The sequence below is a fragment of the Xenopus laevis genome, chromosome 5L, assembly GCF_017654675.1.
Source record: "Xenopus laevis strain J_2021 chromosome 5L, Xenopus_laevis_v10.1, whole genome shotgun sequence".
NCBI classification, from domain to species: domain Eukaryota; kingdom Metazoa; phylum Chordata; class Amphibia; order Anura; family Pipidae; genus Xenopus; species Xenopus laevis.
This window is the reverse complement of record NC_054379.1, coordinates 27,858,450-27,875,074: the sequence shown is the minus strand read 5'-3', so window position 1 is coordinate 27,875,074 and position 16,625 is coordinate 27,858,450. Positions and strand designations below refer to the sequence as shown.

The following is a 16,625-nucleotide window of genomic DNA, read 5'->3' as shown; positions in this document are numbered from 1 at the left end:
AGATATTGTGCCAAATAAAAATGATCAGGATGTTGTTGTTTTTACATTCTCCTTCTACATGGGCTGCAATTTCTGTTTGTTTTGGAACACGTTAGCTGTAAATCTAACTTTACTTTCACAAACCAATGGAAGCTGCTAGAGCAAAAACAAAAAACTGACACATAAGGGTCCAGAGGCAATTTAGCACAACATATAATAGAAATGGAACCACCACTTCCCTTGATCTGACTAAACAATTCAGTAGTGAAATGTGAGTCAATTGATTAGAAGAAGGAAAAGAAGGAAAGGTGAAAGTGGAATTCTAACCAATATTAGGGCTCATTCATTAATACAAAGTGCTGTGAAAATTGTGCTCAAAATTGCTTCCACTAGATAGTTATTTACAAAGGTATTTCTGTCAATCCATGTCCCTTATTATTAAGCCTTGCTCCAATTTCCAGAAAGAGAGATCTATAATTAAAGAAACAATCACACCATCAACTAAATAAATATAGTGTGCTATTATTCTGCACTGATACAAACTCTGTGTTTGCTTCAAAAAAGTTACTAAAGCTCATATGAATATGATCCTTTGTAGCCAGTCAGGTTTAATAGGGCTCTAGGGCACAGGCTACATGACAGATAAAAGAAGCTCTGTAGAATACAATGGGTTTAGAAACAAGAAGTGGGAAAATGCCATTCATGGGTCTCTACAAGACTTTAGAATAGTGACCTTTAATATATATAAAAAAGGTTATTTGGTGCCAAGAAAGTGTTTGTTTGTAGGTGTTTAGTCAACTGATGCAAATATTAAAAACAAACATCACATGAGCTAATTTTGGCATGGATCATGGCTGCTTCGTATGGAAATCTGTATAGTCATGTATGCACCCATTTATTGCATAGAAAAGTGCAATATGTTGGTGCTTTAAAAATACATGTTAATACTAATACTAATAATTATAATACCAGTTCCATTTTTTTAAATAACTGGTTCCTTAGCATCTGCTTTAAGGAGGTGGCTGTCTTTGTACATTGCACCAAATTTTTCAACTGATTTGCACTTTTAATTAATTAATTACACACAAACAATCTTCTCCTGTGACACAAATGGCAAAAATCAAACCCACAATGACAATAAAAATGTGACTGCAAATTTACTAATGCATCAGCATCAGATTGGGTGGTCCAGGGCCACCCCCCCACGCATGATCTTTAGCTGCATTAAAACACCCCTCTCCCTCAGGCGGAAGCAATAAGGACTTCAGGGGGAGCTGAGGTCTGGGACTGGCGGGACACCGGGTTTTTCCTGGGGTCCTGCTAGCCCAGTCCGACCCTGATTTCAATGGCCACTTAGCATTTATAAACTAAATGCAAGTCACAGCACTCTTTACTTTGTAAGCAGCGTTGGACTGGCCCACCGGGATACCAGGAAAACTCCCGGTGGGCCCAGGTGTCAGTGGGCCTCTTGCTTCTAAACATATTGCCTATTTCATGGCCATTCCTAATCTCTTTATGGGGAAAAATGCTTAATAATGGAAGAATATAGGAAGTAGATATAAGTAGTAGTGATGGGCGAATTTATTCACCAATCGCAAATTCGCGGCCAATAAATTTGCAGTGAAAAATTTGACAATTCTGATGCAGGCGACAATTCCAACACCGGCGACAAGTAAATGGCTGCCCCGGCTTTGGAATTGTCGCCAGCGTCATTTTTGACGCCCTCAAATTAATGTTTTGCAAATTTTTCGCTTATTTTGCAGAATTTTGTGGCAAAGCGAAACGGGACAAATTCGCCCATCACTAATAAGAAGAATATAAGTAGATATATGAAGAATATAGTAAGTAGATATAAAAGACTAGGGGGTAAATTTATCAAAGAGTAAGTTCCGCCACTAGAGTGAAATTCCGCAGGTCTCAATTCATTTCTATGGGATTTTGAAAGGCGTATTTATCAATGGGTGAAAGTGAAAGTTCACCCTTTGATAAATACGCCTATAAAAATCCCATAGAAATGAATGGAGAGTGGTGGAATTTCACTCTAGTGGTGGAACTTCACTATTAACTTCCCTCTTTGATAAATATACCCCTAGGAGAATAAAGAGGTTAAGGAAAGGAGGAATAATAGTTTGGAAAGTGGGCTCATAGTCTTCTGTAGTAACAGTTTTCTTGTGGGTCCCTTGCATCCCAGTCCTACACTGTGTGTAAGCACCTGCAGATATGGATTTCTGGGAAATAATTCTGTATTGTGGGTAAAAACATAAGAGATTCCATGCAAATTTTGCACATTGCCCTGAAAGAGCCCTATAAAATCTAAAATTCCATATTTGTATTTATTGATTGCTTTCCTGCAGTGTTGCCACATATAACAATGTATTCTTCAAATCATACATCTGACTTGAATACCATATATATTATTTATCCCTGAACACCGCTGTCCTGCAATGTATAAATAGATTAAAAGATAAAAAAAACATTTCTGCAAATATTCAAACTCTTATTTCAATATGAAATGTAATGTGTTGTGCAGAAGATACAGTAGCAAATGCAGAAATTGTAGTATTTAAAAAAAGTCACAAATCACGAATAGAAACTTTTTAAAATAGAGAACCTAGAATAATAAAAACTTTTTGACTGTTTTTTCAGCTTTTAAAAAAAAAAGCACACAAAAAAAATAAGATCATGAAGCCTTTGAAGAATTGCTGGTTTTAATAGGGTAAAATGACATTGTTGCACTTTCAAACTCTTTGGGTTGATTTATCAAGTTCACATTTTTACTGCGATTCGAGATTTTTTTTGAGCTAAAACTCACAAAGTCAAATTTAAGAGGTTTATTAAGTGCAAAAGAACTTGAGCGTAAACATTTTGCATGACCCTTTCGAAATGATGAGTATAATATGATTTCTCTGCATTCATGCTTTTTCCCATTTGTACTATTCAATCAAGTCTTTATATTCAAGTATTTTTCATAAATAAGCACACATTTAAGTTTGGTAACTTTTTGAAATTATTAGAATTAAAAAAAAAAATTAGCAAATTTGAATTTGGATAAATAAACCTCCCCTGGAAACTTTTTTTGATAATGGATCTGTATTACACTGGGATATAACAAGTTAAGTGGTATGAATGATTGTGGCATAAATTATTATTAACCCAAATGCCAGAAGCGATACAACTTCTTAAAAATAGTTTATAAGAAATACCCATGCAGTCCTGTGACTTATGTAAAACCAATGTATGTGCAGCCATATATGATCCTAAAATGTATTCAGTATTCTAATGAAACACACTACTCACAAACACAAATACAGGTATGGGAAACCATCATCCAGAAAGCTCTATATTACTAAAAGATCATTTCCCATAGCCTCCATTTTATCCAAATAATTTAAAATTTTTTACAAATTGTTTCTCTGTAATAATAAAACAGTAGGATATAATTAATCCTTATTGGAAGCAAAACCAGCCTATTGGGTTTATTTAATGTTTACATGATTTTCTAATAGACTTAAGGCATGAAGAGCCCCATGGAAAGATCCCTTATCTAGAAAACCCCAGGTCCCAAGCATTCTGGATAACAGGTCCCATACCTGTATACTGTATAAATAATAATAATAAAATTGGACTTACCATAAATTCCAGTAGATATACAGGGGAAAGCCTAGAAAAATGAACAAGCAACATTCATTATAATGAACTTTCATTTACATATAGTCATAACAATGATTATTCTAATTTAAAGAAACATCGTATCTGAAACAGAAAACATCACCTACAAAATCAGCATCTCTAATCCCTATATGAACAATGAGTTGTTTTGTCTTGTCCATATTTTAGTATTCTAGCACAGCATCAGTTGAGACTACTGAATCCTTTGATACTCTATAAATAAAGGCATCTTTTTCTATAAGAGAAAATTAGATATACCGTATATACTCGAGTATAAGCCGACCAGAGTATAAACCGGGGTACCTAATTTTACCTACGAAAACTGGGAAAACTTATTGACTCTAGTATAAGCCTAGACACAACTACAGCCCTGTCTCCCAGCAGCGCACATTCTGCCAAAGCGACCCCCCCAGCCATCAACCGGACTTCTTTGCAAAGTTGATGGTGACAGAGAATTGCCAAACGGATTACTGTGTACATTGTCCCACTGTCCCACTACCATGTGCAGAGGGTGCTGTGTGATATTGCCATCACTGTTAATCTTTCGTATAACCAACAGAGGGCGCTGTGTGATATTGCCATCACTGTTAATCCTTCATATAACCAACAGAGGGCGCTGTGTGATATTGCAGTCACTGTTATTCTTTAATATAACCAACAGATGGCGCACTGTTATTCTTTCATATAACCAACAGAGGGTGCTGTGCGATATTGCAGTCACTGTTATTCTTTAATATAACCAACAGAGAGCACTGTGTGATATTGCAGTCACTGTTATTCTTTCATATAACCAACAGAGGGCGCAATGTTATTCTTTCATATAACCAACAGAGGGTGATGTGTGATATTGCAGTCACTGTTATTCTTTCATATAACCAACAGAGGGTGCTGTGTGATATTGCAGTCACTGTTATTCTTTCATATAACCAACAGAGGGTGCACTGTTCTTTTATATAACCAGCAGAGGGTGCTGTGTGATATTTTAGTCACTGTTATTCTTTCATATAACCAACAGATGGTGCTGTGTGATATTGCAGTCACTGTTATTCTTTCATATAACCAACAGAGGGCACACTGTTATTCTTTCATATAACCAACAGAGGGCATTGTGGGATATTGCAGTCTCTCCCCAAGTGAACTGTTGGTATAGGAATGATTAAAAGTGACTGCACTCTCAGCTACTTCCCGTTGACCCGAGGTAGACTTTTTCAGCACATTTTGGATGCTGAAAAACTCTGCTTATACTCAAGTATATACGGTAAGCAACAAACTATATGCAAGTGACTGAATTTTGACATTTGAATCCATCTTCATTGACCTGTTGCAGGTAACAGTTACAGTAGATTGCCAAAAATACGTTTACTGCCTAAAAAGATTTGCACAATAATGCATTGAGAATGGCAGAAAGTGGTAGCATTGTAGACTCAGGTCATCATATAACTTACCATGCACCTTCTTAAACATCAGTAATTTGCAAATGGGGTCTTATCATTAATTAATATGTTTATTAAAGGATAAGGAAAGGCTAAAACTAAGTAAGCTTTATCAGAAAGGTCTATGTAATTACACCAATAAACCCTCAAAGTAATGCTGCTCTGAGCCCCCTGCCAAAAGAAAAACAGCATTTCTTTCCTTCTATTGTGTACACATGGGCTTTTGTATCAGACTTCCTGCTGTCAGCATAAACCTCCAGGGATAGGGTTTGAGCATGCTCAGTTTGCTCCTCTCTCCATTTTCCCCCTCCCTCCTCCCCTCCCTGCTGTAAACTGAGCCCAGAGCTATGAATGAGCAGGGAGAGACTCAGGCAGGAAGTGATGTCACACCAAGCTAATATGGAAGCTGCTATCCTAAACAAACAGAGAGAGCTTCTAGAGCTGTTTACTCAGGTATGGTAAAGCATTCTACAGAATAAATATAGCATTCTAGCTTGCACTATTGTGGCTAATCTATTGGCAATAAACTGCTTCGGTAGCTTTCGTTCTCCTTTAAAGTTCTTAAAGGGATGGTCCACCTTTAAAGTAACTTTTATTTTGTTATAGAGTGCCCTATTCTATGCAGCTTTTCAATTGGTCATCATTTTGAACAGTTTGTCCTTTCTATTTCTAGATGGGTGTGTGTGTGTATAAATATATTATATATATATATATATATATATATATATATATATATATATATATATATATATATATATATATATATATATAGAAAATTATACAATGGGTGCCCCAGCACTCTTAGAAGTATACTTGCTGTGTTGGTCGGTGCTCGCTCCAATAGGAGACGCCGTCACATCCCCACATCAAATAGAGTATGTAAAGAAGAAGCAGCACTCGTCAATTGCAAAAAAGTGTATTAAAGATCAGAGCATCACTCAAGGCAACGTTTCGGACAACATATGTGCCCTTTGTCAAGCCCATAAAGAGTTCTCTCAGCTTATCACAGGTATCACATTATATAGGCAAAAAACAGGAAATGACCTCAAAATTTGCATATACACAGGTACAGAGCATTATCATATACATGTATCTATAGAAACAAAAACAGGTCATAATCACGATTTAAACCCCGAGGATATAAAGATTTGAGCATATTAATCCACCATACCTCTCTTCTTTTAAGTTTCAATTCTCGATCCCCCCCTCTTTTCATGGGCGGTACTACTTCCAAAACCATAAATTTAAGCTGATCTGCCGTGTGTCCCAAATCAACAAAATGCTTTGAGACAGGTAATGTGGTATTGCCCAAATTAATGCTAGACCGATGTTGCTCCGCTTATCTCCTATAGGAGAGGCAAAACTATTGGGGCACATGTCACTTCCACTTTAGTGAGAACTAAACCTAAGGAGACTCATACATTTTGGGGAGGTAGATCTAAGGGTATGTATCCTTGCCTTAGCTGCGTACAATGTCCCTTCGTATTGAAAGGTAGAGAGTTTATTCACCCCCAGACTGGCCAACGGATACAGCTAAGAGGACACTTCACGTGTATTTCAAAATTTGCGATTTACGTGTTGACATGTCCGTGTGGTCTCATCTATGTGGGTGAGACCACCCAGATGGTCAAATCACGTATATCGCAACATCGGTCTAGCATTAATTTGGGCAATACCACATTACCTGTCTCAAAGCATTTTGTTGATTTGGGACACACGGCAGATCAGCTTAAATTTATGGTTTTGGAAGTAGTACCGCCCATGAAAAGAGGGGGGGATCGAGAATTGAAACTTAAAAGAAGAGAGGTATGGTGGATTAATATGCTCAAATCTTTATATCCTCGGGGTTTAAATCGTGATAATGACCTGTTTTTGTTTCTATAGATACATGTATATGATAATGCTCTGTACCTGTGTATATGCAAATTTTGAGGTCATTTCCTGTTTTTTTGCCTATATAATGTGATACCTGTGATAAGCTGAGAGAACTCTTTTTGGGCTTGACAAAGGGCACATATGCTGTCCGAAACGTTGCCTTGAGTGATGCTCTGATCTTTAATACACTTTTTTGCAATTGACGAGTGCTGCTTCTTCTTTACATACATATATATATATATATATACCACTTGAGATTGTGGTTACAAACCTTTTTTAGATCAACTAGGAGAGTTCATGTTAAAAAGAATAGTATTTATTCTCTTTAAAAATACTTAAAAATAAAGTCAAGTTGCTATCCATAATTCCTGCATGCTTTAGTCATCCAGGAATTTCTCTGTCTGCTACTGTCTGCTAATACAGGTATGGGAGCTGTAATCCGGGAACCCAATGTCAAGAAATCTTCCAATTATAGGAAAGTCATCTCCCATAGACTCCATTTTAATGAAATAATTCAAAATTTTAAAAGTGATTTCCTATTTCTCTGTAACAATAAAACAGTAACTTGTACTTGGACAGGACTAAATTGTAACTAATCCTAATTTGAAGCAAAACCAGCCTATTGGATTTATTTAATGTTTAAATGATTTTTTTTAGCAGACACAGTATGGAGATCCTTATCACTTATCCATAAAATTCCAGGTCCCAAGCATTCTGGATAACAGATCCCACTTGTGTGCATATAAAAATGTATGGGATCCATTATCTGGAAACCAGTTATACAGAAAGCTCCAAATTACTGAAAGGCCATCTCCCATAGACTCGATTTTATCCAAATAATCCACATTTTAAAAATGATTTCCTTTTTCTCTGTAATAATAAAACAGTAACTTGTACTTGATCCCAACTAAGATATAATAAATACCTATTGAAAGCAAAACTATTGGGTTTATTTAATGTTTAGATGATTTTCTAGTAGACTTAAAATATGTAAATTGAAATTACAGAAAGATCGGTTACCTGGAAAACCAGTCATGAGTATTCTGAATAATAGGTCCAGTACCTGTATATAACTACATATTTAACTCAGTATATTAACATTATTTTTCAAGAAACTGCATAATATCCCAGCAAGGTGAAGGTGATCTACTGGAACTCGTAAAATATTCCAAGTCTTTCACATAATAAACATAATCAGAGTAACTTGCAACTCCGGGCTCTGGCGTATAAAAAAATTGATCCTTTATGAATATGATTTAAACTGTAAAAAAAGACATAGACTGCATTTCATTGAGAAGGGGGCACTATTAATAATCTGTGAGACATTCACACGCACATTTAAGAATACTAAATGGACCATAAAAGTGTGGACAAACTGCTAACTGCATTTCATTTAAATTGTTTTACATATTTTCTGCTAGAAAGTCCGATGAAATCCACTCTGGTTTTTTTCGCTTATTTATTATTACATTTTCCTGAAAATTTGCTTTACGGGAAAAAAAATCAGGTTTTCACGATTTTTTCGGATTTTTCATCTGATTTTCACCCAAAAACTCAGATTTTTTGCCCGAAAACTCAGAAAACTTTTGGGGTATTGCAGGAAACCTAGAGCACCTCGAAAAATCATTGAGACTTCTCCCATTGACTTATATGCAACCTCGACAGGTCTGAGACGCCGGATTTTCTGATTCTGACTTTTCCATCCTTGGGATTTAATACATTCCGAAAAAATTTGTGATTTTTTAAAAGTCCGATTTTATTTAAAAAAATTAAGATTGGTAATTTTTGCATTCAGAGTTTAGTAAATAACCCTCTTATAGTCTTAATAAGCAAAAACATTGAAATCTGCGATTGCATATTTATCTTTACTTGAGAAAAAAAATGCACTGATCATAAAGCTGTGCTCTTGCATTTGTCAGTAATATGTTTTTTAACCTATAATTTCCATATATACATTATTATACTATATGTATATGTACAGACACCTAGGGGCCCATTTACTTAGCTCGAGTGAAGGAATAGAGGAAAAAAAAACTTTGATTTTCGAATGGTTTTTTTGGCTACTTCGACCTTCGACTTTGAATCGAAGATTCAAACTAAAAATCGTTCGACTATTCGACTATTCGATAGTCGAAGTACTGTCTCTTTAAGAAAAAACTTCGACCCCCTAGTTCGCCACCTAAAAGCTACCAAAGTCAATGTTAGCCTATGGGGAAGGTCCCCATAGGCTTGGCTATCTTTTTTTGGTTGAACAAAAATCGTTCGATCGATGGATTAAAATCCTTCGAATCGAACAATTCGAAGGATTTAATCGTTCGATCGAATGAATAGCGCTAAATCCTTCAACTTCGAATATCGAATGTAACTTCGACAGTCGAATATCGAGGGTTAATTAACCCTCGATATTCGACCTTACGTAAATTTGCCCCTTAGTGATGGGCAAAATTTTTGCTTCGCCGAAAAATTCGCGAATTTCCCGCAAAATTTGTGAAACTGCGAAAAATTCCCGAAAACAAATTTTAGCTGGTGAATTTTCTCAGCGGTTTCGTGAATCTATTTGTTGATTCGGGAATTCGCCGCGAATTTGCGCCTGCCGAATAAATTCGCCCATCACTACACACAACCACATAAATCCGGAATTCAAAATAACAAGAGCATAAAATACAAAAATAAAAACATACAGCGTTTCAGATTTTTTAGTTTTTGGTATTAGGATTTATGGTAATTCACTGTAACATAAAGTCATTATTATAAATAAGTAAATGACGAAGCTGCAGAATTTTGACAGGTAAGAAAAAGAAATAGTGAAAATAGGAGAAGGAGGCTGGTGTCCTTCCCTGACCACAATGCAAACATAATTACATTTTTGGCCGAGCGATGGGTTTTGTGCAAAGCTGTGTGGGCTAATAATCTAATATGATAAGAGTGGATCATGCAAAAGTGATAAGAGACCTGGCTGACTCATTAAATTTATGTTCAGTGAGTCAAAGAATATTTGCCGCCTTTTGAAGATGTTATTCTTGTCTCTTTATTTGCCCTGATATAAGAGAGCATTTAAGAGATATACAAAATAGCAAATAGAGGATTCCGCTTTACACTTTACTTTATCAGTTATTTGGTTCCATGCAGTACTAACTAGAATTAATCCATTGTTATCCTAAACATAAACACGGTGATCAGAAATACTGCTGGCCTGGTCTACTTCTCTCGGCATTCCTAATTCTGACATTAAAGGGATTCTGTCATGGCAAAAATTTTTATTTTTTACAAAATGCGTCAGTTAATAGCACTCCTTCAGCAGAATCCTGCTTTGAAATTCCTTTTTATTTTAAAAGAGCAAACATTTTTAAACATTTCATTTTGAAATTTGACATGGGGATTAGGGTTGCACCAAATCCAGGATTCGGTTCAGGAATCCAAGCTGAACTGAATCTGAACCCTTAAAATCACGTGACTTTTTGTCACACAAACAACAAAAAGTAAAAATATTTTTGTTGCCTCTCATTGGCCCTTGCTGTGGCCCAAATGTGAATTTGCAAATTAGGTTTCGGATTCAGTTTTGTATTCAGACAAATCTTTCATGAAGGATTTGGTCAAATCCCAAAATAGTGAATTCAGCACATCCCTAGTGTAGATAGACATTATCTTACTTTCCCAGGTGCCGTTAGCCATGTGACTTGTGCTCTGATACTCTTTACTGCTGAATTGCATGTTGGATTGATATCATCCACCTTCAAACCCCTACAGAAGCCAATGGGAAAATAACAGCTTCCTGACACCTGTATTGCTAATAATTATCCCATGATCCATCTAGTGGTATGCATGCAATTAGCAATCAATAGTATCAAATCCAAGTCCAGCAACTCCTGACTCCTTCAATTACAAAACTTAACTTTTCACACAAAAAAAAAAAGTATAAGCACCAAGGGCCACCCCCTTAAAGCAAAGGCCCTTAGATGCCTATAAATATAAATATGGTCCTGTGTAAAGAAGGATCATATAAGAAATTTGCAATTGGTCTTAATTTTTTCATTTGTGTTTTTTTAATGATTTATTTTTGTTTCAGCAGCGATCTGTTTGCTAGGGTCCACATAACCCTTACAACCAAGCAGTGGTGTAAATTATAGGCCTGAATAGAAAAGGCTTGAGTAGAAAGATAAGTAATACAATGTAACGATAACAATAAGGGGGTTATTTATCAAAGTCTGAATTTGTCTCAATATTTTCTGCTACAAACTCCGATGAAATCCACTCTAGATTTTTACACTTATTTATTTTAAAATTTTTCATGATTTTTTGGGATTTTTTTTCATCCAATTTTCAAGTTTTTTAAGATTTTTTCAGAATTTTCACCCGAAACTTCAGGGTATTGCATGAAACGCAGCGCAAATCAAAAAATCATTGGGACTTCTTCCTTTGGGGCTAATTCACTAAGATTCGTAGTTGCACCAGGCGTAACTTCGCCGCACTTCGCCAGGCGTAGTTTCGCCAGCGCTCCGCAAATTCACTAAAATCCGAAGTTACGCTCAGGGGTAGCGTAAGGTTGCGAAGTTGCGCTAGCGTTGATTCGCTAAGCGAAGCTAAGTTACACTAGCGATGGTTAATTTGCATACGGTGCCAAATTCAAATTTCAATGGAGGAATACGTAGAATCACTACAAATGCCTGGGAAACCTTCAAACATCAAATAAAAATTTTTTTTGCCCTACACATGTGCCCACTGTATAGTTGAGTTGCCATGAGTTAGGAAATGTAGGGGGTAAGGAGGGGAGCCCCAAAAAAATGTTCGATCTTTTTCAGCCTATCACCCATAATATAGAAAAAACGCCAGCGTTTTTTGGGACTTAGAAAAAATTTGAACTTTTTTTGAAGCAATCCCTATCTACTCTATTGCGCTTCGCCAGGTCTGAGGTGGCGAAGGAAGTCTAGCGTAAAAGGTAGCGTTCAGTACAATGCGTGTGTTAGTGAATTTGCGTAGTTATGTCCGTTGCGAAAATTCGCCAGGCGTAAGGGTGCGAAGTAACACTAGCGAATTTACACCAGCGTTCGTTAGTGAATTTGCGAAGTAACGAAAATGACCAACGCTAGCGAATTGACGCTAGCGTTAGGCTCTTCGGCACTTAGTGAATTTGCCCCATTGACTTATATGCAACCTTCACAGGTCTGAGATGCCAGATTTTCAGATTCTGAATTTTCCATCCTCGGGTTTAATAAATTCGGAAAAATTCGTGATTTTTTCAAAAGTCTGACTTTATTAAAAAAAAAAATCACAGATGTTTGGTGATTTTTTCATTCGGATTTTAGTAATTAACCCCCTAAAACTGTCACCTCACAGAGCAAAAGTTTTTTTGTCTTCTTGGGTCAGTGTCCCCCATTTGAAAGCTGGAAAGAGTCAGAAGATTTCAAAATAATTCAAAAAGGATAAAAAAAATTAAGCTCTAACATTTCCTACTTCCAAATAAAGCTTTTTTGTTACAGTGCCATTTGTAATGAGAAAATAAATATTCTGACTTCTTGAGGGCAAGTCTAATAAAATATAGCTAGCTGATAAATACTTGGCTTATTAAAAGGAAGATCAACCTTAACAACACTAAATTGTTTCATTATCCTTGATTCTGCATCCCAGAGCAATTTCTTTAGAACTGTTGAGTGCAATCATCTATAGGATTCTTTGGTAGGCCGTGCAATCTCTGGTGAAACTGTTAGCTTTTAGATGCAAGAGTAAGTAACAGCTTGTTTGGGGTTAGAAGGACAGCAATTTGCTGTTTATTTACAGAAGTATGTTATTGCTATACTATAAATTCAGCACAGCACCCAATGTTCTGCCAAGTGTTTCATAACATAAAGTAGAGTGAAGGGAAAAAAAAAAACAAATGTCAAGTTGCAACTAAGAGTCAATAAACATTGAACTGAAATGCAAAGCCCAGTCGAGTTCATAACACTGAATGAAAATGATAGTTATTATGAGTACTACTAAAGTCATGTGTATTGTATGCAAGCATGTGCAGAACTAAATCTGGGTTTACTGTAGCTGAACCATGCTTTTGAAAAATACAGTCATTTTGGATTTTTCCGCAATAAATTTGACTGACTAGGGCTCATTAAATAGTAACTAGTGATGGGCGAATAAATTCAGCAGGCACAAATTTTGTGGCGAACTTATGCGTTTCGCCGCCGGCAAAAAATTTGGATGCTCATTGGAAAAGCCGCTCGTCAACATTATTCGGATGCTCATTGACACCAGCGATTCACATTTCGTGAATTTTTCAGGACAAATTCGCCCATCACTAATAGTAACATACCCCATGGTGTGCAGTGGATCTGCAGTGATGTTGTGACCACTGTGTGTCCCTTTACAGCTTTTAATTGTGTCTTTGTAGTTAATGGGGGCTGCACGAAATCAAATATTATATGATTTTTGGACCAGAGGCAAGATTATCTTCCAAATTGGAAATCTACAAAATTTACTAAAGAGTAAGAATTTACCCCTATTAATTCTGTTACAGATATGGGATCTGTTATCCAGAATGCTCGAGACCTGGGGTTTTCTGGATAATTTGGATCTTCATACCTTAAGCCTACTAAAATTAGATTTAAACATGAATTAAACCCAGTAGGATTGTTTACCTTCAATAGGGATAAATTATATTGTAATTTAGATCAAGGACAAGGCACTGTTTTATAATTATAGAGAAAAATTTAATTATTTTTAAAAATTTGGATAAAATGTAATTCATGTGAGACGGCCTTCCCATATTTCTCAGCTTTTTGGATAACAGGTTTACAGATAATAGGTCCTATCGGTGTACTAGTATTGAACTATGCTCATTGTTTGCAAATGTAATTTTTGTTTCTGTATTTCTTGTTCTCAACCACAGGTTTTGTTGTCGAAACCACTCGGCAGCTCAGAGATGCTGAGAACCGTTCAATGGACTTTGTTGGAAATTATTGAGTGGCATTCCAGCGAAAGCCTATATCTAATGTGTGCAAGTCATGAACTAATTAATGGGAAAAATAATAAAGGAGAGAACATGCCCTACCATAAAAACACAAGAGAAACGTTACTCGAGTTTTGCAACACTCCACACTCGGAAGCAAACAAGTGTCCAAGTGTCAGCTGGAGTGGTGTCAATTTCACTGCCATTGGAGCAGGAATACGTCCTAATATTTTTCATGGTTTGGACTAGGGGATCTAGTATATTTAATAGTACAAGTGTAAACAATAGGGCCCCATGGTATGACTTCACAGGATGCCTCTTTCACTGAAGTTGCCTTTGAATTTTTTGGAAACACTATACATTGGATTGGGGTCTTCAGCAGGGGCCACCAACTCCCTGCAACCTTAGGATCCTCTGGGATCTTCAAGTGTTCTCCTTATGGATTCTCTGAATAGTAATGCAAAGTTATAGCATGATCATGAAGATGTGTTCTCTACTCTACTTAGAAAGCATGACCTAATACATCATAATCTCTATCTTTGTTATACAGGTATGAGACCAGTTAGACATTATGCTCGGGACCTGGGGTTGTCGGGATAATGAATCTTTCCATACTTCACACCTAAAGGGTAGGACTCCACAAGCGATTTTGCACGCTGCTTCTGCATCCGACAGTCATGTCGCGTCGGATCAACGTTGTGACACCATGCGATAATTCTATCTCTTACCTTATTTTTGTTGCAGCGCGTCGGATTGCGACAAAATCACTCGTGGAGTCCTACCCTAAGTCTACTAGAAAAACATTTAAACATTAAATAAAGACAATTGTCTGGGTTTGCTTCCAATAAGGTTTTAACTAAGTACAAGCTACTGCTTTATTATTACAGAAAAAAAGGAAATCATTTGAAAAAAATAATTGGATTATTTGGATAAAATGGAGTTTACGGGAGATCATGTTATTCAGAGCTTTCTGGATAACAGATCCCATACCACTATTAAAATTATGGGTGGGTAGCAGCTGTTCTCAGGTAAGGTGGATGGGTTCCTCAGACCTATTACCTACTTCCAAAAACTAGTTGCTCTTGCTATTGGAAAAAACATTTCAGTGTTGAAGAGGCCCTTCCAGCTACAATGAGCAAAGATCACAAGGCCACCCTCTCAGAAATCACAGGGGAACATGAATAAATATAATGTGAAGTCTGAATTATTCCATTATACTATAATATATAGATCCAGTGCATTTTAATATAGTTTAGTTTATTTATTTCTACTCTAGAGAAATACAGTCTATTCTATTCTTCAATTGTATTTACTTAGAACATCATCACAGAGTTTAAGGTTTTCATTATAAAGATATAGATCCACAGTCCAGCATGTGTTTAGTACATTGTCATTACACTTGAGTGGTTGATGATTATGTCATTATGGGGGTTATTTATCAAAGTTTGAATGTTATAGTTTTCTATACCTTGAAATAACCCAGAAATGTGAGTTTTGACCAAAAAAAACTACTCTAAAACTCTAATTTTTGTGGCAAACACAACTGGAATCTTAATAAATTTTCATGGCAAAATATACTTTGAAAGTATTAAGACACATAACAGCCCTTTTTATTATTTAGTTATTAGAGTAGAAGAATACATAGAAAGTGTCTCTTGAAACTATTTAGGTTCTGCTGCTTTATAACTAAAACTGATGGTGTAGGGTTCGCAGCTCAGAACTTGTGGATGCTTCCCACACTTAGTTTGAGATGGAGATCCACTATCTTATCTAATGAAAAATGTTCCAGAGCTGAAGTTCAGCAAAAGAAGTATGCCAAACCAGAGATTCACTCATGAGACTTTGAAGAGTGTGTTCTTATCTGAATATGTCAGTTTGTAATGTCTGTGCATGGGCACAAGTTGTAACTCTCCATATCTATTTCCAAACAAATGTAAGCCTGTGATATGTCCCTACACACACACTGCTGTTATTACCCTTTGTGCGCTGATCCCTCTGTTTGCCTATAGTGTGTGTACATTGTTCATATGCCTTCGTGCTATCCGAATTGTACTTTGTCACTGGAACATGTTTCAGTCTTGGTTTACATGTTTCAGGGTAATATCCATTCATTCTTGGCTAAGAGGCAAAGTTCACGTACATCCCTTCTCGCTTACATTTACCAGTCTCAGACATTGGTTTATGTAAGAAATAGTTCCCATTTCTGTCAAAATTGCATTCTTAGGAAAATAATGAAATCTTGTTTGTTGTCAAATGCACGATTTGCTTGGAGACGGGTTTTTTTCCCATTATCTGCCATTTTAAATATATTTATATGTACAAATGTATACCGGTATGGGACCTGTTATCCAGAATGCTTGGGATCTGGGGTTTTCTGTAATTTGGATCTCCATGCCTTAAATCTACTAAAAAAATATTTTAACAGTATTAAACTCAATTGGAATTTTTTTTTGCCTTCAATAAGGATTTATTATATCTTAGTTGGGATTGAGTATAATGTACTGTTTTATTATTAAAGAGCAAAAGGAAATACTTTACCTGAAACTCCAGGCCAGTGCTCCTATCAGCAGAAAACTGCACCGGCCTTGGGTTCTTCCAGCGAGCACCACGGCTTCTTCATTCTTCAAATTTCCCGGGGCAGACACATGTGCACTAGAAGGAAATAGCCGGCTTTTTAATTAAAGTTCGGCTTTTCACTCTAATGTGCACGTGCAGCCGCGAGAAAAAAAAGA

The 16,625-nt window shown here is 36.3% G+C and overlaps 1 protein-coding gene across 2 annotated transcripts in view; it reads right to left on the bottom strand.

The window, feature by feature from the left end:
* macrod2.S (MACRO domain containing 2 S homeolog) overlaps window positions 1-16,625 on the bottom strand; it is a 1,492,323-nt gene that overhangs the window by 295,844 nt on the left and 1,179,854 nt on the right. For both annotated transcript variants that reach the window (XM_018261753.2, NM_001089698.1), the window contains 1 exon segment: window positions 3,610-3,640. In XM_018261753.2, coding sequence (XP_018117242.1) covers window positions 3,610-3,640 — 31 coding nt within the window.